This window comes from Canis lupus, chromosome 27 (genome assembly GCF_003254725.2).
Source record: "Canis lupus dingo isolate Sandy chromosome 27, ASM325472v2, whole genome shotgun sequence".
Classification (NCBI taxonomy): Eukaryota; Metazoa; Chordata; class Mammalia; order Carnivora; family Canidae; genus Canis; species Canis lupus.
Window position 1 is genome coordinate 3270007 of NC_064269.1, and position 24796 is coordinate 3294802.

The window sequence follows — 24796 nt, forward strand, 5'->3', positions numbered from 1 at the left end:
GCAAAAGCCCACAACCAAACTGGGAACAGGCAAAGGCAAAGAGAGTACCAATTCCACTGCACTGATCCATGAGTAAACTTGGTATGCAAAACAATGGCTTTCACTAAGAGGGGACTGAGGCCTGGCTCTACAATCGAGTCAGAATGACTGAGATTTCCAATCAAGAGATGGCACCAGGTCTAGTGACTCATATAACAGTGCTCTCACCCTGAAAGGAGACCTGGGTAACAGGCAGGTAGGAGTAGGGCAATAGTCCTCTATAAGGATTATGAGGAGCAAAAGGACTTAGCATAAAAAGTCACACTTTAATTCAAGGATCAATTATACCAATCATTGACAGAGATCTATTACTGGCTTTATTACCCCTCAAAGTTATTTTCCATCCCAATCAACTTCACAAAGCCAGCTCCAGGGGCACCTGGATGGCTCAGCGGTTGAGGGTCTGCCTTCAACTCAGGTCCTGATCCTGGGATCCGGGATTGAGTCCTACATTGAGCTCCTTGTGGGGAGCTTGCTTCTCCCTCTGCCTGTGTCTCTGCTTCTCTGTCTGTGTGTCTCTCAGGAATAAATAAATAAAATCTTTAAAAAAAACAGAAACAAAAGTAAAGCCAACTCCAATAGGAATGCTTCTAGAAACAGGAAGCAGGAATCTGTTTCAAATTATGAAGTTGAGGGCAGCCCCGGTGGCGCAGCGGTTTGGCGCCGCCTGCAGCCTGGGGTGTGATCCTGGAGACCCGGGATCGAGGCCCACATCGGGCTCTCTGCATGGAGCCTGCTTCTCCTTCTGTCTGTGTCTCTGCCTCTCTCTCTCTGTGTCTATGCATAAATAAATAAAATCTTTAAAAAAAAAAAAAACAAATTATGAAGTTGAGGTCTAAGTCTTGATACAAACCCTTCCTTTGGGTTTAGGTTTCTTCTTTATGATAGTAATTGCTACAGTAAAATCATTTATGGAATTCTATGTGTTTATAAATATATTTATCGATAGATAGATTAATAGTAAAGATAAATAATGTGATGCCAGCCAAGAGTTACCTAGCAGAAATGCTGTGGTCAGAAGCTATCCATACAGCAGAGACAGAAGCTAAGAGCTAGACCAGAGATAGCATCTGCTGCCCTAGTTAGTGAACAGAACGCAGCTTTCCAATTTAATTCTGGAAGAGAAGTTTTGAGATCACAAGAACATAAAGAGACAGATGCCTTGCAGAGTATGTTGGGGGAAGTGAGCAGAAAACATGGGATCCTATTTAAAAGAGGCCAGAGACGATAGAGAGTAGAGGAAAAATGAAAGTAAGGATTTGGTGTTCCAGATGCTTGAAGAAATAAGACAAGGCCTGCCTAAGGGTTAAGCCACCATCAATGAGCTGCATGAGGCTGCCTGGAGAATGAGCTTCACTTTTTGTCAAACAGATTTAAAAATGGCTAGGAACTGAATCTTGGTAAGTCAGGGTTGTAGTTTTTTTTGCCGAGAAGATAATACTCCAACTGACACCCAGGCTCTAGTTGATAGGGAGAAAGCTCCCACTGCTAACAATAAAGGAATTCATTTTTAGTAGGGCTCAAATTGACTGGCCCACTTCACAGCCCAGATTTGTAAATGGAGAAACTGAGGTTTACCTTCCTTGAGGTTCTCAGAAAGCCACATTCCAAGTCAGCCTTCTCCAGCACTCTACCTTTGTGCTTCCCTCTCTCTGTGTCTGATATTTAGATAAAGTTGAAAAGGGGAAAAGAGGAACATTTCTGAGTCAGCCACAAGAGCCACGTGACACGAGGAACAGGATGCCTCTGTTCTTCATGTCCCTGTTTCTACAAAACTGCAGTGGAAAGCTTGGTCCCCTGAGAATCTTCCCTGAGAGCCCCTGAATGCAACCAAAGTCCAGTCCACAACCACAGTCTTGATTTCTGCGACATTACTGCCAGTATACATACCTCAGGCCCGCAAGACTAACTAAAATATCTTTCCTTCTAGATTTCAAGACCAGCCTTTAGAAAAAAACAGCCTTTAGTTAAGCACTACCTAGAAGTAAGGATTTAAATTAAATTAAGGATCTCAAGTTGGGGTCCACAGAGGGTTTCAGCAGGGTCTGGGAACTTTTCCCTGATTCTCAAAAGGATCCAAAGGGTTAAGAACCAATGAATGGGCTAGGTCAACCAGGACCAAAAAGAAAAAGGCAAAAGTTATAAAAAGATTGTCGATTAGCTACTTCTCAACCACCCATTGATTGATTCCTTTTATTTCTCAAGGTTTGTCCTTTTTGCTTGCCCGTACATTCAGATGTATGGATGTTATCTTACCTTTGACTGTTTTTAACGGCATCTGCACAAGCTGTCATTGGGATTTGTGTTTGAGAATGGCCTCTGAATATATACACGGTAGATATCTACTGGTTCTTACTCCAGTGAAACAGACAGCAATAGGATGTGATAGTGATTACTAAAGTTCATTTCACTAACTCCAAGGCTCTCCAATTTGGCTCTAATACTGGACTAGTTAACAGGGTAGGTCTCTTCTGTGGTTAAATAATTCCATTAACACAATAACAATAAAAGTGTAGTTCATTGAATAACATCCCATCAGCAAACCATGCGACAGGAAGCCTAGAGATCACAAGCAATGGGATGATGGGGAATGTTAAGTTACTGTAATTCCATGAGGCCAGAAAGCAAATGATTTATGTTCAAAGAGACAGCTAGCTTCGTGACAATTTTTTTTTCAGATACTGGAAGATCCAAGTGAATTTTAAGCACGTGCTTTTTCAAAGCATGGATGGAATGGGGGCTGCATGCCTGGCAAGCGCTGTCACTGAAACTGCCTTACGACCAAAGGGCCATTCCAGAGAACGTCTCTGAGGAAAAACATGCGGAATGCAAGGCCATATCAAGTGTGCTAATGCCAGTTTCGAATGTGGTGGACAAAATGAATGGCAGGGAAAGAGAAGATGAGGCAGTCAGTTTTGTGTGTAAATTTTCTCACCTGGAATTACAGAGATAGTTTTCAAAGCTCGGAGAACCCTGAATGTTCTCAGCGCTGAGACATTGCCCAGGTCCACAAACTCTGTCACATATCTGTAGTAAGGGAGGTCACACACAGACACAAATGACAAACACAAACACAAACACAAACACCGAAGGAAAAAAACAAAAGCACAACAAAACAAAAAGTACAATACGTCACGTCAGGGCCCTAACCCAACACCTAACACCAACCCCGGGCCATCTTACCTGGGATTACCGAAATAGTTTTCAAAGCCCTCAGTACCCTGAAAGTGCGTAGAGCTGAAACATTGCCTAGGTTTACAAACTCTGTTATATACCTGCAGAATCAAACCAAAGTTAACTTGTAATGGTACCATTGGGCGAGGGTTTGACAATGGGGGGAAGAAAGGGTCTTATATACAAGCTATGATTTCATTTGCTTTGTTGTTGAAAAAGAAAATTTCAAAATATAAACATTTAAAGAACACATTTTTGTTTTCAATTGGGCAAGGAGAAGTCAAAAGAATATTTGAAAGAACTGATACAACCAGGAGGTTCCGAGGGCTTACTCTCTTAATCAGCATCGTGCTGTGCAGATCCCAATCAGAATGACTACTCTCGGTCCATTCATTATTTTTTGTAAAAAGGAAGGCCAGGAGGTATCAAAGGCTTATGTTCCCAAGCTTTGTGAACAATTTCTTAGGAAAAAGGAGGCAAATTTCTGCAGCAGAAGCCCCATAAAAACAAGTTTACATTAAATAACTCCCTAGTTGACAATGGCAAAAATGCCTAAATGTCTATATATGACTTATCCAAGAGTTGTAGGCATATCTTTGCAGTCACACCTAGAGATGAAGTACCTGTGACATACAAAAGCAGGGCTCATGATCATGGGATCAAAGCAAATAGTGTGTTAAGTGCCCATTTTATCACCAGCTCTGTGCCCAGCAAGGACACTTAAATTTTAAATGAACACCAGTGTGTATTCATAATGTTGGAAAACTAGAAATTGCCTTAATATAACAGAAAGTCAAAGTTTCAGTTTCAAATATTCAATGCGTATCATTCTTTCATTCACATTTTACAGCTGAAATACATCTTTCTGATGCTCAGACCCGTATATATACACAAACGTACTCAATCTCTTACACATCTGCATGCACACACACAATCTATACAACACTCTTACTGCCTACCATACCACAAAGTGCTTCCCCACCTGAAAATACAAATAATAAAGTCTGCCATAACTCTTCTACCATTAGTTAGGTTTCCCAAAGAGATACATGCTTATCGTTAAAACAACACAAATTACCAAGAGCAGCTAGCATGGTAATGTGGACTTATACTCTTTTCTTGCAATAGTTTGAAGTTCTGGTCAGGACTTCCTTGGAAGTGGCCAGTTTGGATGCCTTAGCTCATTTTTTAACTCTAAAATGTGCTCTCAAGTCTGCAACATCTGGGGCAGCCTCATGAAATGGCATGAGATATAACATACCCAGGAAACTGATTTTCAGCTTAAAATTCACACCTAAAAAATTTCCAGTCTTCACCAAGGGCCCATGGTGATAAGCGTGCAGACGTTGGTCAGTGTTAAAAGGGGGAAGAAAATATGAGAGCATGTCAATGGAAAATCACTTGCTACTTTCTTCCCTAGCTGTAAAGCCTTGGCTTACCTTCTCCCATATAAACATGCTATCATTGGTGTGAAGTGCATGACACCCTCATAAGCAAGAATCACAGGCATGAGCACATTTGACCTTATATGGCTACCCAATAATTCCTCTTGTAACTGGCCACAAACGCACACTTACAAACACAACCAGGCATACAACCACCCATCTATAATCACACCCAGAGCATCAATAAAGTAAGCAGACAACTTACGCCATCATGATGACACTGAAATCTAGCCAGTTCCATGGATCCCGTAAAAAGGTAAAGCCATCTATGCAGAAACCTCTTGCAATGATTTTCACTAGTGATTCAAATGTATAAATCCCTGTGAATGTGTACCTGTCAAAGAAATGGAGAGCTTGAGGTAATTTCTGAACAGACAGAAACTTTAAATGAATCTTTTAAGATAATAGGGCCTAAAATATGGTTTCAAGTAATAGAGACTAAACAGAACAGGCACAGCCAATGCAGAAGAAAGGAAGGCAGGAAGAGAAAGGGATGCTTTGAAGGAAACTTACCGAAACATAAAACCAAGAACTTTGGAATGTTGTACTGGGTGCCATCTAGCAGGTGATCATTTTGAAACCAGGTGAGGAGACCCCAGAGCTATTTTTTAACTTTAGACAAGTAAAAAAATAAAAATAAAAATAAAAATAAAGGAAACCTCCTGTTGGAGAAGGCAGTGCCATGAGGGACTAACTGAGGGCACAACATGGCCCTGGGGCAGCAAGTCAAAGGCACTGGCCAGCACAGGAAAGGGTGGAGGTGAAGGGCAGTAACTTCCAGAGTGCACTTTCTCTTTCTAGAGTTGACTTCTAAGGATATTTCCTAAATTCCACATGGATCCTCACCCCCTCTCTGTGAAGTAAAGAGTGGGAAAAACCATTTTTCTTCCTTGATGGATAAACTGTATAAAAGCAAGATTCGGTGAGTAAAAAAATCTTTAAAACAAGCAAGCAGACAAATAAGTAAACGAGCTACTTACTCCACATTCTTCGACCATTCAGGAGGGTTACTAAAAGTCATGAATACACAGTTGGTCAAAATAGTGCACATAATGATCATGCTAAATACTGTAGAAAAGAGTCAAGGGAGAAAATACAAAATCTGGCCTGTTGTCTTCCTGAGAAAGCAAACATATTTCATATTGGGTATCATGAGAATTAAATCAGTAACCTGGAAGGAGACAAGACACAGAAGACCAGGAAATGGTGAGGTGATAATGAAAGCGCCCAGGAACACAGACTGCCGCCATATGTATCCACACCTGACCGGAGAACTGTGGTGGACACAGCAGGACAGCCACTCTCTTTCTTTCATAAGGGCTGTCACTGCTCTACTCCTTTTGGATAAAACAGTCCCCTCTCTTGCCAGTTTAGCCTCAGCTATGGAATAAACCTCTAAATACCTTTATACATAGTAACCAGAAAAAATATATTAAATCTAACCTATATTATTCAGTACTCATTTATTGTTAATTATCTTATTTTGTATAACTACTTATTAGAAAATCCACATGCAATGTTTTTTTTAAATTGAGGTATATTTGGCACACAATGTTAGGTGTTAGTTTCAGATGGAGAACATAACAGTTCACTTTTTTCCCTAGTTCTCCAAAGGGCCAAATTGTCGTTAGCGGGCAAGGCAACAGCTGCTATGGGTGGCACGTGAACAATTGGGGAAACCAGTCATGGCTGGTTGGGTAAGGATTTCAAGGACATCTGTACCACCCTAGTCTTAAGAATTAGATAATGGGATAGATTTATCTGATCACTCTGGAAATGCCCAGGAATGTTTATGGATAGCAAGCTATTTTGTTGCCTTTTTAGTTTCACCTAAGATTTTTCTCAGTCCTTTCTGTTCTTGACTACTGAGAAAAAAGAAACTCCTTTGAGTTGAGTTTGTGGGTTACTCAAACTCAAACTGTCACTTTAAGAAGCACAGAAGCCAAAACTTATTTATTGCTAATTCACCCTCCCTTGCTAATGGCATTCACAATCTTCACTCTACTAATGGAGTTTTTAAAAGAAAAAATACTTCTTAGACCTGGATTTTTCTTCCAGGAATAAGAATACGTTCTGGTTAGAAGAGAAAAAGGCACTGTCTTCTAATCCAACAAAAGGGGAAGAAATCCACTGAATTATTTATTCCTTATAAACCTTTAGATTTCAGAACTATGTTACTTATAAACTAAACAAAATTGGGCTGCTAAATTCTTAGAGTTAAAATGTGGCAAAAGCTTCACAAACCAATTTACCAAATTGCACCTGCCAGTTTTCTCTTCCTACTTAGAGAATACAATATCCTTTGGAGCAAGGGACTAGGTACTGACAAATTAAATACCAACCATAAAATTTAAAGTCACTATGCAAAGTTGCTAAACTCATCACATAATTTTTCATCTGTCATATGCTCTCCTATATTAATAAGATATACAAGTTAGGCCACATGAATAAATTGTCATGTTCTGTTTAAGGGGAGTAAAGATACCAGAAAAGACTCATGTCAAGGTTACAGTCTAGATGTAAACTTCTACAGCAAGGAGGCCATTTAATCTGAGAAACCATCTCAGACACTTTCCATACTCACTGCTCAAGAAATCAGAAATATTCAAGGAGAGCTCTAAAGCATTCATTCAACCCTTTGTACTCAAGAAGTAGCCTTCCAAAAATTCCAATACTGGATTTGCATTAAAGAACTGAATTGTTTGCCTCAAGACGAAAAATTAGTGAATGTTGAGCACTTTAAAAAGACTTCAGGTACAGGTTAATTTGTCTCTCTTCACAATACTAACAAAATTCCAGATTTCCATGATAGCATTCTATAGGAAAAAAAGAATTTGCTGAAGCTCAGCTCAGGATCTGGCGTAAGTTCACTCAAACTTCTGACTGGTGGGATAGTCAACTACACTACTGATAAAATATTTAATATATAACTCAGTTGTCAAAGTTCAGAAACATGTACCAGTGACCATGCAAGTGCTGCAATCACTCCACATTTGTAGAAAAGGATATGAATGTATCAAAATTTTAATAGCTATTCTTCTTATCAGGTTAAAAGGACTTAAAATGTACAAGGCAGGCGTGGCACTAAATCTGAAGAGAGTTTTCCCTCTGTTTAATACTACAAAGGTCTGTGGAGAAAGAAAAAGAGAAATTGTTAAAGCATGGGAATTACACCACACACAGCAACATTTTTAAAGGCAAGAAATAACCTATATTACCAAATGTACTTATAATTTTGACTTCCCAATTTGGTTTCTAAGGCAAGAGACCTTAAGGCACCGTAACTCTCTTTCTCCTCCCTCCCTCCCCTGCCCCAGATTATATACATAATACACAGTGGGCGCCGTCTTAGCAGTTTTGTACATTTCTGTAAACTTCTTTCTTTCTTTCAGAAACAAGCCATATGAATTATACCTAGGGCATCCTCTGCCAGCTTGGGACAAGATACCGAAGTTCATTAATTTAGGATTCGTTCACTCAACAAATGTTTCCTACTACGTCCCTACTATGTTTCAGGCAATGTTCTCCGTGCTTAGGAAACAGCAGGGAACAAGGCTACCATGGTGCAGGAAGCTTATATTCTAATGGAGAAGACAGACAACAAATAAAAGAAATGTAACGAATAAGTAAATGATACACAATGTGGTAAGTGCTATGAGAAAAGGAGGAAGATGAGGGAAGGGGAGACATAGAGTGTTGGGGTCAGTGGATGGGACAATGGAGAGGTGCCTGTTTTAAAGGAGGTGGTCAGGGTAAGCCTACTGAGAAGAAAGAATTGAGCAAAGACATGAAGTTAGTGAGAAGAACTCTTCATCCCACCAATATTTTCCTATCAAGTCTACTCTGACTTTTAAGAGTCTCCATGATCAGCCTTGCCAAAATCATTAAACCGTATTTCCCACCATGAATCTTCCTGTCTTGCCAAATAGTACATGTTATAGTAACTTATAACTTTGGCCTTTGCTTACATTGCTCATCCTACCCAGAATGTCTTTTCTTGTCTTATGAATTCAATTCAATCAAAGTACTTCTGGGCATCTATTTTGTGCTAAACTCTGGGTTACAAAATCGGATAAAATTGTACTTTTAGGGAAGATATATATGTAAACTAGTAATTATGATGCAGGGTAAATACAAAGTTCAATAACAGAAACGTGTGATGTATGAGAGGCAGCGGGAGGGAGAGTTTTTTCCCCTTGGGTAGGGAATGAGCTGAAAGGTGTTCACAAAGGAAAGGTAACTAATACTTGGAAGGGGTTCCAAGGATACAAGGGGAAAAACTGGCAGATAAAGGGTGAAGGCTGGGCAGGGAAAGGGAATAACATAGAATGTACAGAGGCACAGTAGCACATACTGTGGGTCGTTCTCAGGGAGTGGACAGGTAGTTCAGTGTTGATGGAGGAGAAACAGAGAAGGGGTACAAAGGATTATGAAGCTGGAGATGTAGGGGCCTAGGAGACTGAGCTCCTAAGGAGATATGGCCAGTGGCAAGTACACAGCACTAGTTCCTTACTGTGCGGATAGAAGAGTAAGTGGTCAAATGTCAGCCATTTTAAGTAGGCTTTTTAAAAAAATGTAAAGCAATACATTCTTGTAATTATATATAAGACACAGAAGACTTAAGTTCTATCTCGTTACCCAAAGAAAACCTTTGCTGCTTATATATCTTTTTTTTTTTACATCTTTTCAGAACCTTCTTGTGTAAATACAAGCACACAGATATAGCCTTGAAAAGACTCTCTTTCTCTCAGATGGGATTGTACTATAAATACTCTCCTGCACCTTGCATTAAAAAAAATGAACCCCCACAAAGAAAAGCCCAGGACCATATGGCTTCACTGATGAATTCTACCAAATGTTTAAAGAATTAATACCAATCCTTTGCAAACTCTTCCAAAAAATAGAAGAGGACACACTTTCCAACTCATTTTGTAAGGCCAGTATTGCCGTGATACAAAAGCAGAGAAAGGGGCAGCCTGGGCGGCTCAGCGGTTTAGCACCACCTTCAGCCCAGGGCCTGATCCTGGAGACCCGGGATCGAGTCCCACATCAGGCTCCGTGCATAGAGCCTGCTCCTCCCTCTGCCTGTGTCTCTGCCTCTGTGCGTGTGTGTGTCTCTCATGAATAAATAAATAAAATCTTTTTTTTTAAAGATTTTAGTTATTTATTCATGAGAGACACACACAGAGAGAGAGAGGCAGAGACACAGGCAGAGGGAGAAGCAGGCTCCATTCAGGGAGCCTGACATGGGACTCGATCCCAGGACCCCGGGCTCACACCCTGGGCTGCAGGCAGGTGCTAAACCACTGAGCCACCGGGGCTGCCCAATAAATAAATAAAATCTTAAAAAAAAAAAAAAAAGCAGAGAAAGTTATCACAAGAGAAAAAACCCACTATAATATCCCTGAATATAGACACAATGAATATAGACACAAAAGCTTCAACAAAATACCAGCAAACTGAATCCAGCAGCGTATAAAAAGAATTATATGACATGATCAAGTGGGATTTATCCCCGAAATGTAAAGATGGTTTAATATGTGGAAATCAATCAATGTAATACAACATATTAATAAAATAAAGGCAATAACCACTTGATCATTTTAACAGATGCAGAAAAAGCATTCTACAAGTCCAGTAATCTTTTATATATAAAAAAAAAAATCCAACAAACTAAAAATAGAAGGGAACTTCCTTAACCTGATAAAGAGCATTATGAAAAATCTATAGCTAACATCACATTTAATGATAAGACTGAAGCCTTCTTCTTAAGATTAGGAACAAGACAAGGATGTCCCTCTCACCAGTTTTATTCAACACTGTACTGGATGTTCTAGGCAAGGCAATTAAACAAGTAAAACTATTTCTATTTGCAGATCAAATAATCTTATATATGGAAAACTGTAAGGAATACATATAAACAAAACTATTAGAGCTCATAAACAAGTTGAGCATGGTTTAAAGATGCAAGATCAACATATAAAAATCTGTTGTAAAAAAAAAAAATCTGTTGTATTTCTATACAGTAGCAATAAACAATCCCAAAATTAGGAAATTAAAAAAACAACTCCGTTTATAAGAGGATCCAAAAGAACAAAATATTTAGGAACAAATGTAATAAAAGAAATATACACTGAAAACTACATCATTAAAAGAAATTAAAGAAGACCTTAACTAGTGGTCTCAAGGATCAGAAGATGTAATGTTGTTAAGATGGCAATACTCCCCCAACTAATCTACAAATTCAAAGCAATGTCAATCAAAATTTCAACTGCCTTTTTGGGCAAAAATTAACAAATTGAAAAACGCACGTTCAATTCGTATAGAAATGCAAGGGAACCAAAAGAGCCAAAACAATTTCAAAAAATAAAAAATTCGAGGACTCACACTTTATTGTTTCAAAGCTTACTACAAAGCTATAGTAATCAAGATTGTGTTATTAGCATAAGGATAACCATATCTATCAATAGAACAGAACTGAGAATTCAGAAATAAACCCATACAACTACATAAATTGATTTTTGACAAAGGTGCCAAGACAATTCAAAGGGGAAAGAGTAGCCTTTAATAATCAGTGGTGGGACGACCACATGCAAAAGAATGGATCAGACCTCTACTTCATACCTTATACAAAAATTAATTCAAAATGGATCAAAGACCTAAATGTAAGAGCTAAAATCTAAAACTCTTGGAAGGAAACATAAGTGTTAATCTTCACATCTTTGGATTAGGCAATGGTGTCATACTTGTGACACCTAAAAGCACAAGCAACCAAATTAAAAAGATAAATTGGATTTCATCAAATTAAAAAATTTTTTACAACAAATGACACTATCTAAAAGGTCAAAAAAAAAAAAAACCCCACAGAATGGGAAAAAAATATTTGCAAACTGTAAATCTAAGAAGGGTCTTAGCATTGAGACTAGAAAAGGAGTCTTAGAACTCAACAGTAAAAAGACAAATAATCCAATTTTAAAATAGACATTTCTACAAAGCAGATAGACAAACACTAGGCACATGAAAAGATGTTCAACATCATTAGTCATTAAGGAAATACAAATAAAACTACAATGAGACAGCACTTCACACCTACCAGGATGATCATAATGAAAAAAAAAAACAACCCATGGAAAAGAACAAGCGTTGGCAATGATGTGGAGAAATTTGAACACTCACATATTACTGGCAGACTGTAAAATGGTGCAGCCACTTTGGAAAACAATTTGGCAGTTCTTCAAAAGTTAAACACAGAGCTGCCATGGGACCCAGCAATTCCACTCCCAGGTATATGCCCAGGAGAGCTGAAAACAGGTATTCACACAAAAACTCATACACGAAGGTTCATACAAAAGCATTATTCAAAATACTGCAAAAGCAGAAACAACTCGAAATGTCCATCAATGATGGATGATTAAACAAAATGTGGTCTAACTATATAATGCGATATTATTCAGTCTTTAAAAGGAATGAGATCCATTTATATGTTACAATACAGATGAACCTTGAAGACACCGTTCTAAGTGAAATAAGGCAGACACAAAAGGACAGATATATAAGTTTCACTTCTAGGAGGAACCTGGAATAGGTAGATTCATAGAGGTAGAAAGTAGAATGGAGTTTACCAGGTGCTAGAGGAGGGGGAATGGAGAGACTCTTAAATGGGTATAAGTCTCCCTTTGGGAAGATGAAAAAGCTCCAGAAACAGATAGTGGTGATGGTTGTACAACATGATATTTAGTATCACTGAATTGTGTACTTAAAAATGGCTAAAACGGTAAATTTTATGTTACATATACTTTAGCACAATAAAAATATATACATTACTATCTGAAGAGTGCCCAGTAAGGTGTTATTGATAAATTTTTAAAAATCAGCTTTATTCCAAGTCAAATAATAGAATTAAGAAAAGTAATATCCAAAAGTGGTTCCTTTTAGTTTTTATTTTTTTTCCAAAAGTTCCATTTTGAACTTCAGAATGATTTGAGGGTGGGCAGCCTGGGTGGCTCAGTGGTTTAGCACCACCTTCAGCCCAGGACCTGATCCTGGAGACGTGGGATCAAGTCCTACGTCAGGCTCCCTGCGTGGAGCCTGCTTCTCCTTCTGCCTGTGTCTCTGCCTCTCTCTCTCCTCTCTGTGTATTCTCATGAATAAATAAAATCTATTAAAAAATGATTTGAGGAACTTTTTGAGAACTAAAGATATCTGGGCCCAGAAAAAAGAAAGAAAGAAAGAAAGAAAGAAAGAAAGAAAGAAAGAAAGAAAGAAAGAAAGAAAGAAAGAAAGAAAGAAAGAAAGAAAGAAAGAGGGAGGGAGGGAGGGAGGGAGAGAGAGAGAAAGGGAAGGAAGGAAGGAAGGAAGAAAGGAAGGAAGGAGGGAGGGAGGGAGGGAAGGAAGGAAAGAAAAGAAAAAGAAAAGAAAGAAAAGAAAAAAGAAAAGAAAGAAAAAGAAAAATGGAGGCTTATATATATCACAACATGGATAAACCTTGAAAATCTTTAAAAGAATTCAGACACAAAAGGTCACATACCATAGGATTCTATGAACATTACAAGAAATGCCCAGAATAGGCAGATCTATGACAGAAAGTTGGTTAGTCATTGCCTATGGCTGGATGGAGAGGAGAATGGGGAGTCACTGATAAGGGGTCTCTCTGGAATGACGAGAATGTTCTGGAATTAGACAGTGATGACAAATGCACAACTCATGAACAAAACACCAATGAACTGAGCACTTTAAAATGGTGAACAGTCTAGCTTGTGAGTGATACCTCAGTAAAAAGCAAACACCACAGCAACAAAACAAAACAGAAAAAAATTTAAGCATAAGACATAAAAATGTCTAAAGAATGATACCGCCAACATCTATGTACCCATCAGTTGCTGAAGAGAGAACGCTGTGCCGATGCTGCTCCTTCCTGCATGCTCTTCAAACATATCCCCTCTCCCCACAGAGGAAGCACGATTTTTAAATTGGTCCCGAGGTCCCACTTTTTAATGAAATATTCCCAATTAGTCTGAGCTCTCTCATTTCTGAACTCTTCTTTTTTTAAAAGATTTTATTTATTTCTTCATGATAGACACAGAGAGAGAGGCAGAGACACAGGCAGAGGGAGAAGCAGGCTCCATGTAGGGAGCCCGATATTGGACTTGATCCTGGGCCTCCAGGATCATGTCCTGAGCCAAAGGTAGATGCTCAACCACTGAGCCACCCAGGCGCCCCCCCTTTTCTGAACTCCTATTTATACTTGGGTTTTGTGCTTTTCTTTCCACTCTAAGTCTTTTTTTTTTTTTTTACCCTCTCTCTACCCCATCAGTTACCTCCACAACTAGATTCTACACTCTCAGAGGGCAGGAATCTCATATTTCTTCCCACAGTTCCAATAAGATTCAACCCATGCCATGTACTCCCAATAAACAGCTGCAGACAGATTTTTTTTTTTTAAATCCTTTCCTGTCCTCTTCTAGTCTTTCCTTTCCTAATCTGGCAGTCATGTCTTTTTCTCGCAGTAGAAAAGCAGCGCTGGTGCTGAGCTACATACATTCTGGAAATGCTCAATTCCCCATCCCTAGTGTTTGAGACTGTATTGTGATAATGTTTTTCCTGTTACTAGAGGGTACTGTCTCTGGCAGGGCAGACTGAAGGAAAGCTGAATCCTAAAAGCAAGAGGAACCAGTAGACCTAGGGTTAAGCTCAAACAGGTTCAAAGGCTGGGTCTTCCATGTTTTGGTTACTCAAAGAAACGAAGACCCTGGGACTTTCCCGAAACCCCCTCTCTGAAGTACTTGTACGCCTCTAGGTTTCCATAGCAACTCCCTCTATGAAAATGCCAAGCCTTTTAAATATCTCCTCATTCAACCTCATATTTCCGTGAAGTATGGGTGAAGGAGGGATTATTATCCTCTGTGCATTTTACAAAAGCACAGGAGAGGGACGCCACCTATCAAAGGTCATGCAGCAAAGAGCAGTATATTATGCTAAGTTTAGAGCCTCTTTACAGCTTCTGCTGTGCCAGGTTGAGAGGCAGTTTAGTGGCAATCTGGCAGAGAATGAAACTGGTATGGGGGATGGATTCTCTGGTGAATGAGAAATTCAAGCCCCTGGGGTACACTACATAAAAGCCTAAGCAGCAATGAAAGAAGCACTGGCCCATGTCCCAGGATCTAAAATCCACCAGGCCAGGCCTTTACAAAATCACCCACCTGCCTTAGAAGAAGACAGGTAACAAGACTTTTAAAAATAATGTACCCTGCGTGCTCCATTTCTCTTATCTTTTAGTTTGATCATGGTGGAAAGACAGGTCTAGAGGTACCACTGAAGGTACTTCCCACCATAGGGTCAGTGTCTACACAGTAATAACTATCCGTTGCCCAGTTAATGAACAAATACTCGTATGTCTGAGGTGAGGGGCAAGGAGGAGAGGCAAAAGAAAAGGAAGACATAAAGAAACTGTAACAATTATTCTTGGTTGAGGAAAAACCAGGAGGCAGCTAGGATTCTGGATTAGTAAGCAATGAGTTGCCAAGGAAAGTAGGGATCTTCGGTGAGTTTAAAAACTATGGTTTTGGGATCCCTGAGTGGCTCAGCGGTTTAGCCCCTGCCTTCGGCCCAGGGCGTGATCCTGGAGTCCCGAGATCGAGTCTCATGTCAGGCTCCCTGCGTGAAGCCTGCTTCTCCCCCTGCCTGTGTCTCTGCCTCTCTCTGTCTCTCATGAATAAATAAATAAAATCTTTTTTAAAAACCTATAGTTTTATAGGTATAAAGGCTTTAAGAATGTTTTATGTGTAAAGTAGAAATTTCATAATTAATTTAGGTATTGAATACTGCACATGGGGTAAAAATAGTTTATCAGCACTCCTTTCTAAATATTTACATCCTAGATCTCCATCAAGTATAAAAAGAAGGTATCTTTTTTTATTTAAAGAGAAATAAACTGCCTGCAGTGAAGAGGAATCCTCCATACTTCTAGTAGCAGACTTATAACAAAACATACTTTATTATTAAAATAATTAGATTTACATATGCTTAATTTATATGCAGTTCTTCCTAACTACATCTTTAGTATAACACAAGATGGTGCTTGGACTAACACAAGTACTCGAAGCTTAGGAATCTTCCTTTTGAAGCTGGTATTTGCAGTGCTTACTTACGTGTCAAATAGCATAGTATCTATCAGGGGTCAGCAAATTTCTTTTGTAAAGAGCCACATAGTAGGCTCTGTAGGCCATACAGCCAACTCAACCCTGCCGCTGTGGTGCAAAAGCAACCAGAGACAACACGTAAACATATGGGAGTGTCTATGTTCCAATAAAACTTTACAGACAAGGAAATTTAAATTTCATATAATTTTCACACATCACAAAATCTTATTCTTCCTTTGACTTTTCTATCATCATTTAAAAGCGTACAAACCCTTCTGAACTCATGGGCCATACAACAACAAATGGCAGAGACGATGTGACCCATGGGGCACAGCTGGTTGGACTCTGACATGCTAATACCAGTTCCGGGCCAAGGCCAGACTGGCTGCATAGGAGTTATCTGAGTAGCTTTTTTTTTTTTTTTTTTTAATGCAGATTCACAAGTCCTACCCCAGAGATTCGGGCTTCAATAAGCTGCAGAGGAATCCCTGCTCACAAGGATTTGGGAACCACCAGCTCATCTTCCATGTCACTAAAACAGTGGGGTTTCGAAACACCCATCTTAAAACACTTGGGTTCTCCTGCTTCGCTGGCCTCTTCCTAGCTGTACGGCCCGGGCGAGCCACGGCCTCTCTCTGGATCTCATTTTCCTCATCTAAAAAATGAGAGAGAGGGCTGCCTGATGGGCGTGCCCAGGCCCTTTCCTGCTCTGACATCTGTGATTCTATGATTTAGAAGATATGCAGAAGCGTCCAAGATTAAGTGCAACAAAGCAGCAAGCCCTACTTTGGAGGAGAAAGCCTATTATTATTTATTCTTTCACATTACATCTTGGTAGGATTCTCATGGATTGGTTATTTTGCTCCTTCATGTGATACTCCATCAGGTTCACGGTCAACAGCATTTGATACCACCCTGAAAACTATACGTATGTGGCAGGGGGCAGCATGGAGAGGTCCCAGGGCAGATCTGTACCACGGGCTGCTTTCCTCTGCCCTGTCTCCCCTGCTTCTATGCCCCATTCTCAGTAGAACGGTGAACAGGAGGGAGAGAATAAATCGGGATGACCGGTGATGGGCTAACTTTAAAAAATTTATAAAGTATTTTTTTTTTTTTTAGATTTTGTATTTATTCATAGAGACAGAGAGAGAGAGAGGCAGAGATACAGGCAGAGGGAGAAGCAGGCATCATACAGAGAGCCTGATGTGGGACTTGATCCAGGGTCTCCAGGATCACACCCTGGGCTGCAGGCGGCGCTAAACCGCTGTGCCACCGGGGCTGCCCAAAAAATTTATAAAGTATTTTAAAGCCATATGCATGGCTAATAAAATCTCAGTAATCATCATTAACCTGCCGATAAGAATCCAGAAGAGGAGATTTATCCCTTGTTCAACACTGGATTCTTCAAAACCCAGGAAGAATGGGAAGGACCTCAAGCTCTGGATTCTTACAAGAATATGTCTTAAGCAAGAATCACTTGGTGTCCATGAAGTCCAATAATATTTTACCTAATCTGTCTTAAATTAGATCTTTGTGAAGTAAATGAGTTAAAAGGAAAATTGAAATTGAATTGTGGTTTACTGCCCAAGGGGAAATATCAGTTTATAACAGCCATTGAATGCGTTTGAGCACAAGGCCCATTAAGAGCAGTGGAACAGCTCTTAACGAGTTATGGCACGGAGTATTAATAAATATGTCATGCCGGCATAAAATGAACCTTCTGAAAAGCACAGGCATTTCATTTCTAATTAGCAATGTGGGGCCTGGATCACAGGATGGAGGAGCTTTGCCACTGGAATTCAGGGTAAGATGTATTCTCTTCAGGGTCTACCATAAGGGGAAGGGACATTGTGCATGGCCAGGTACAAGCACATTAAAAAAAATCCTAGCATGCTGCAAATGCAGTACAGTAAATGTACGCAGGTACCAAAGTATTGCAGTCAATTTAATGGCATTTTATCACCCTCTGCCCAGGACTGGATTCACTTTTTTAATCATACAAAAAGTATAGATTTAAATAATAAAGGGCGCACAAAATATGAAAGGACATTACGTAGAAGGGTACTCAGTGCAGGGGTGGAATATATTACAGACTAGAAAGCTTCTTGGAGAAAGGTTTCTTCTCCAGCCCCTGGTTTGCTGTGGACACATGGCCCAGGAGAGTGGCTCTCCCCTCAACCAAGTTCTCCCTTTCCTTGCGGGGTCATCATCTCCCCCAGGGCAAGGTACGCCGCAGGTACCGGATGACACGGAGGGACCCAGGGAGCGAGCCAATCTACAAGAGGGCAGCTGGGAACCAATATGCTTTGAGTCTCGCTGGCTAGAGCTGTTATTGACACTGACTTATGACTGTCTCTGGAGTCTGGCTACCGGATCTTAACTGTTCTGATCTCTAGGACTGCCCCGACCCTCTTGTTTTTATTTTTATTTTTAAAAAAAATTTTTTTTGACCCTCTTGTTTTTAGCTGACTTCTCTAGCCTTAAGTTCTTGCCTGCCTCGACCTCCTATATGTATCTTATTCTCTCAGACCTATGTACCTCTTCTGAACGAGGCAACTGGCCAATTTAACTTATAATAGTTGTTAGCTCTTTCCCACCTAATTATAAATGGTTAATTTGGGGGACTTTTACTAGGGGCAAATCTTCTCTACCTATTGGTTTTAGATTGTGCATGCACAGCCTTCTATCCAATAGTAATACAAATACAGCTGATCTGCAGAGTAGCTACAGCAGGGACAACAGCAGCAGCCTGCTCTCCACCCACCAATAGCAACTTGGCATTCACTTCTGAGTAATGATCTACGGAGCCAATATAGTAGGCAACAGATCAATGTCCTTTCAAAATTCCCCTATTTTAATAAAGGAAAATCTAATACTGAATCTAAACAGATTCTACTTCAGACTAGGAAGCTGTTGGGGAATAAATGACCTGCACTGTCAAAACGACTACACCATGTTGAAGAGTCCAGATGCCTTTCTTAATGCTAATCTGCTTAGTGGGTCCCTCAAGTGAAATCGCAATTATAGTCCCATGGGCCTCAGGAAAGGCTCTAGCAAAGGCACAACTGGCCTGAATTTCTTCAGTACCTGTATCCTGGTCCTAAGCTGCCTTTTAGAAACATTGAACTAAAGCAGGACATGAAACATGGACAAATTCTTTTCCTTTAGGCTTGTACTTCTATTTGAACTACAAATATTATTTTATTTCTTTGTTATATTATTTCTTTTTAAGTAGGCTCCACAAACACGGGGCTTGAACTTACAACCCTGAGATCAAGACCTGAGCTGAGATCAAGAGTTGGATGCTTAATCAACTGAGCCACCCAGGTAGCTCTATGAATATACAGAGCCCTCTTCTTCTAAGTCTCTATTCCACTACACAGAGGATCGGGCAAGAGAGACCTCTAAGTCCCATATTTATGTTTTTATTGCTGTTGGTCATTAACAATTGTATCTATGAGCCTATCTGAGGAATAACATTGAGCATGAAGTATTTACTGTGTGGCCAACACCCTACCCTACTAAGATGCCGATACAGTACCTGTCTCATGGCAACCACTCCAGGAGGTAGGTAGGTACTATTTTATAGATGATGAAATTGAAGTAGAAAGGTCAAGTACTTTCTTAAAACCACAAAGTTATTTATTAAGTGGCAAAACTTAGAATTGAGCTGAGGCAGCCTAACGTCAAAGCCTATGCTCTTCACATCATAAGGTGATTTTTAAAAAGCTTCAAAAAATCTAACTCCTCACTCTACAGGCAAGAAACCAAGCACAGAGACCTCTGCTCACACTCACACTACAGAGCTGAGAGCTACTAGGGCCCAGGTCTCCTGGGCTCTGATCCTGAATACTGTTTACACCAGGTCATCCACTCCAATCCCCCAATCCTTGGGTCAGTGAAGGAAATCTTTCTGACTTAATACCTGTAAGTCTGGCAAAAGGAAAACCCTTACATATGCGTCAGAGATCATAGTAGCTGGTTACGGTTATGGTCTTTTTCCCAAGTGAAGCTGGAGGAAGGTGCTGCTGATGCCACATCTACCTGTGGCTTTATTGTTTGCCAGGTGCTTCTGCATACGCTTTCTCATTTGGTTTGACCCTGTAACCTCATGCCCTCCAACCCACATCTGGGGCAGCTGACGCCCTTTCTGCCCACATCCGGGTCACAGGAAGCCATTCCCGACAGAACTGAGGCACTGCACAGCTGCTTCCGTGCTGAGCCAGCATCACGCCGCTCCCTAGAGCCGGGCAGCTCTGAACCTCCTACATGGCCACTCCTCACTGCCCTTCAATATGAACTTGCCCTTGATCTCCTTCCCTTTTACCCTCTTAGGGTACACAGACTGTAGCTGCTCTAGGGCAAAGCAAAATGCACAATCGTTAAGTAAAGCATATCAACTCCTCTAATCACTGTATTCACATTCCAGAATATTCTATATTCTTGCTCTCCTCTCTCTTAGAAAGCACCGAGCAGAGTGGTTTCTATAGAGGCTCTGAGGCCACAAAGACCTGGATTCAAGACACAGCTCCATTGCTTATTAGCTGTCATGATCTTTGTCAACTTATTGCTAAGACACAGTTTTCTTACTGATAGAGATAATGACTAATAGTACCTACTTTATCAGATTATGAGAATTAAATGAAGATTCACCAAAAGTGCTTACTACAGTGCTTGGCATAGAACAAACCTTCAATGAATGGGATTCTGATGCTGTCGTGCCCAACACAGACTACTGCCACTCCTGCTCTTTGGCTCCCAACATGGGATGTCCATAAGGAAACCCGAGGGCTACTGTTCATGTTAGTATTCACACACTTGGCATGAGTCAGTAGGATAAGGTAAACCAAGTATTCAGAGTCACTAGGAGACACCTGTATGGCTGCACTGGCTCAAGATGGGCCTCAGAGCTTATGCCAGACGTGAGAACTCTGGAGGTGGGAGAAAATAAACACAGCTTAGTACGCACACATTGGGTTCCAAGCTGCCTCTCCACCTTTGGATCCTGTCTTGGCAAACCACACTCCATGCTCTCATCACAGCTAAATTCACTGCTTGAAACAATCCAGTCTTCCCCATGCTTCTCTGCCTTTCCTAGTGCCGGTCTTTATACCCAAACTACTCTTTCTTCCCTTTTCCAACAGGTGATTTTTTTTTTTTTACCATATTTTAATACGTTAAGGTCCATTCAACTATCACCTCCTCTCCTCCTCTCTGCAGATAGCTCATTCAAATCTCTGAAACAGAATTATCCTTCCTTCCTGTGTGTCTCCACTCAGCACTTACTTTGATTAGGGCAGTTCATGTAGTGTTGTCATTTTTGTGTATACATATGTACCTCTCACTGGACTCTGAGATCCCTTTATTAAAGGCAGGGCTATAGCATCCAGCTGCTATCTCTCAGTTTAGCAAGCAGAATATAGAATATGATGCCCATCTGGCACAAGGTAGAGAATTCATGCATGGGTACTGAATATATGAATGAATCTCTTAGACATGAAAAAATGATACTTGCCATACGAACTATACAACTAACCTATAACTGTATACAACTTTCTGCTAGGTTTCCACTCTTTAGCTCATCCAGCCATAAGAATTATTTGTTGTGGTTTGGAAAGTCTTCTCATCTTTTCTGTGCCTTAGATATCATGCTAAAGATACACACTGAAGCAAATGCACTAAAAACAAAAACAAAACGCCATATATTAACTTCATATTGAGGCAGTATAAAATGATAGAAAATTATCTAAAAGTGGTAATAGAAAACAAAAACAACAAATCAGTCTGCAGTATATGCTATAGACGATATGGTATGGCAGAAAGACCATGAATGTTATTAGATCACACATCCCTGCAGCTGAAATCTGGCTCTACCACACACTAGCTGAGGGCATTTGAGCATATAAGATTTCTGAGCCACAATATTTTCTTACTTATAAAAACATGCAACATTCTACTGACAGCTCCCTAATGTTGCTAACCCTTAAGGACTGCAAAAAATTGAGGATTCAACAATGGTATCTAGAATTTGGGTGGTGTCATCCACTAATAGCAGATGAAAGGAGGAGGTTTGAGGGGAGAAATGAGTTCAAAATTGAACACACTGAGTTACCTGTGGGAAACCCAGCTAAAGATGCTTGGCAAGGTGCCAGATGTTAAGGAGTGTTCCAGGCTGGAGATATAGATTCAAGAGTACTGAGAGAATGGATGACATCACCCGGGGAGAGTGTGCCAAATGAGAGGAACACGGGCCAGGTACGGAACCGAGGAGAACACCACAATTTAAGGGAGAAGTGCAGGAAATGGAAGAGAAAGAATAATCGGAGATCTACGGAGAATTAAGCCAAGGAAGAAAAGAGCTGCAAAAATTAGTAAGTCATCAACAGTATCAACAGCAGAGAGGTTTGGTGGGATAAGAAGTGAAATAATGTCTGATAAATTTGGCAATTTGACACCACAGAGGATCTTATCTTGAGAATGTCAGCAGAGAAGTGAGGATGCAGAGTCAGGCTGCAAGGATGGGGAAGTGGGTGGGAGGTGTGCAGGTAGTGAGAATGAGTAAAGGCTACTTTTTACAAGCTTCGACAGCAGAAGAGAGGTTAGACTAGCTGGCAATGTGGGCTCAAGTGAGGGCTTGTTAGAATGGGAGAGGCTTTGGGAGTGTTGATAGGCTGAGGGGAAGGAACCAGGATGAAAAGGGAAAGACTGACAGACCAGAAAGTGAAGTTCTAGAGAGGGTTGGAAGGCATGGGTGGGGACAAAGACACAGGGAGAGGGACTGGCCTTGAGCAGTAGCCAGGGGACTTCAACCTCTGAAACTGGAAGGATCTTTTATTCAAACTTGATTCCACAGGCCAAACTTAGCAACCTGAACAAAGTGTCTGGAATAGGAGGAGTGCCTCTTCAGAACCCATATTGAAAACTCTACTGCTAGGTCCAGAGTTGGCAGAAATTGTCATGTAATGGGGCAATCCTAATCTTGAGTTGTGTCAAACAGGCTTAAATGTAAAGAACAACACGTAAACAATTTACAACCCATGTGAATTTGGAAAACAATTAGTAAGAAAAGCATTCCTTTTATGCTCTTTGACTAAGAAAGCATTTAAAATATGGTTAATTATTGTCAGAAGATGATCAATGTCATTGTGATTTGAGACATCCTCCAACATTTCAAAGGCCATTATTAACAAACCCATTCAAGGGGATCCCTGGGTGGTTCAGCGGTTTAGCTTCTGCCTTTAGCCCAGGGGATCCTGGGGTCCCGGGATTGGGATTGAGTCCCACATTGGGCTCCCTGCAGGGAGCCTGCTTCTCCCTCTGCCTGTGTCTCTGCCTCTCTCTCTCTCTGTCATAAATAAATAAATAAATAAATAAATAAATAAATAAATAAATAAATAAATAAAATCTTAAAAAAAACATTCAACAGGTCAATTTTTATTAAAATAAAAATATTTCACAACCCTGGAGAAACTATCAGAGACTAATTCCTAAAACTATCAATCAGTGGGATTTTATGGCCGAGGTGATTAGCTACTAACACACATTCTAGAATTCAGGTGTAAAGTGTCTCTTCTATACCAACATGGCTCAGAGCTTTGGAACTGCAACTTTGCACTCATGCAAGGAGTTGAAAAGACCTGAGGCTCTTTTCTGGAGCAAATGCTAGGCTCATCTGCAAGTCCCCCTATGACTCACACTGATATTGAAATGTATTGGACTCCTGCCTATTTAAAATCGAAGACTGGCAAAATCTTCAAGAGAGTGACAATACTGGCTTTTAAGTACCTCAGGATATCTGCATTATGAGTCCTTTTAAAGATTATCATTTAATGCTTGCTAAAGGCCTATTTAAGACGCTGACTATTTAGACAGCATGTATTCTTTGATTCTTCTGTATTCTCCAGGTTTAGTCTCTTACCAAGTTAGAGCACCACAACCTCTCAAGTACCTGGAACATATTATCTTCAATGCACATATCATTAACTGTAATGATTTATTTCTTTACTTGTTTATTGTCTGTCTGCCCAATGAAAACTAAGTTCCAGGAGTAGCATAAAGAGCTTGTCTGTTTTGTTCCCGAGGGCATGAAACAGAGCCTGGGCATATAGAAAATGCTCAATAACAATTTATCAAATTATCAAGTGAATGATTGAATGCTAGACTCTGTCCTTAACCCCCTACAATCAATCACACAATCCTATCAACTTATCTCTATAACAACTCTTGACTTCAACCACTGACCTTTCTTTTCACTTCTACCATTATACTTTGGACCCCCAATGCCTCACAGCTGGTCTGTGTCCACTCTATATACCACATTCACCTCCCTAAAGCACTGCTTTGATCACATATCTGCACTCCCCAACATCGTCAGCAGTTCTCTGCTGCTTATCAAGTAAAGACCAAACTTCCGGGCACCTGGGTGGCTCAGTGGTTAAGCAACTGCCTTCGGCTCAGGTCGTGATCCTGGGATCCTGGGATCGAGTTCCGCGTCAGGTTCCCTGCATGGAGCCTTTTTCTCCCTTTGCCTATGTCTCTGTCTTTCTTTGTCTCTCATGAATAAATAAAATCTTTAAAAAAAATTTTTTTTAAAGGCCAAGATTCCTAGTCTCACACTGAGTCTTCCATGATCTGGCTCCAGCTCTCCCTCCCCAGCCTCATCTCCCACAGCTCCTCCTCACTCATTTCCCCATATTCCAGTCAAATCAGACTACTCAGCTTTTTCTTCCATTGTCCTACGCTCTTGTCCTTGTCTCTGACCCTTTGCTCATATTGTTCTTTCTGCCTAGAATGTTCCAGTGTAATCTTTTTTTCTATAGCCCAAAGCCTGATTCAAATACTACCCTTCCTATGAAGTCAGTAAGGCCCTTTCTGGGGCTCCTGTATCAAAACTTGTATCACACTGTAGAACACTGCCATGTTATAAGCTACATAAGGGTAAAGAATGGACTTATTAATCTTTGTTTCCCCAAGAGAACCCAGCAAACCTCCTGCTCCTAA

The 24796-nt window shown here is 40.4% G+C and overlaps 1 protein-coding gene across 5 annotated transcripts in view; it reads right to left on the reverse strand.

The window, feature by feature from the left end:
- Window positions 1–24796, reverse strand: part of SCN8A (sodium voltage-gated channel alpha subunit 8) — a 178051-nt gene that overhangs the window by 91484 nt on the left and 61771 nt on the right. For 4 of the 5 annotated variants that reach the window (XM_049102407.1, XM_049102405.1, XM_049102406.1 and 1 more), the window contains exons 3-6: window positions 7667–7786; window positions 5639–5727; window positions 4864–4992; window positions 2975–3066 (exon numbers count right to left, since the gene is read on the reverse strand). In XM_049102407.1, coding sequence (XP_048958364.1) covers window positions 2975–3066; window positions 4864–4992; window positions 5639–5727; window positions 7667–7786 — 430 coding nt within the window. Of the gene's footprint in view, window positions 1–2974; window positions 3067–3222; window positions 3315–4863; window positions 4993–5638; window positions 5728–7666; window positions 7787–24796 lie in introns of all 5 variants that reach the window. The other variant, XM_049102403.1, reaches the window with a different exon arrangement.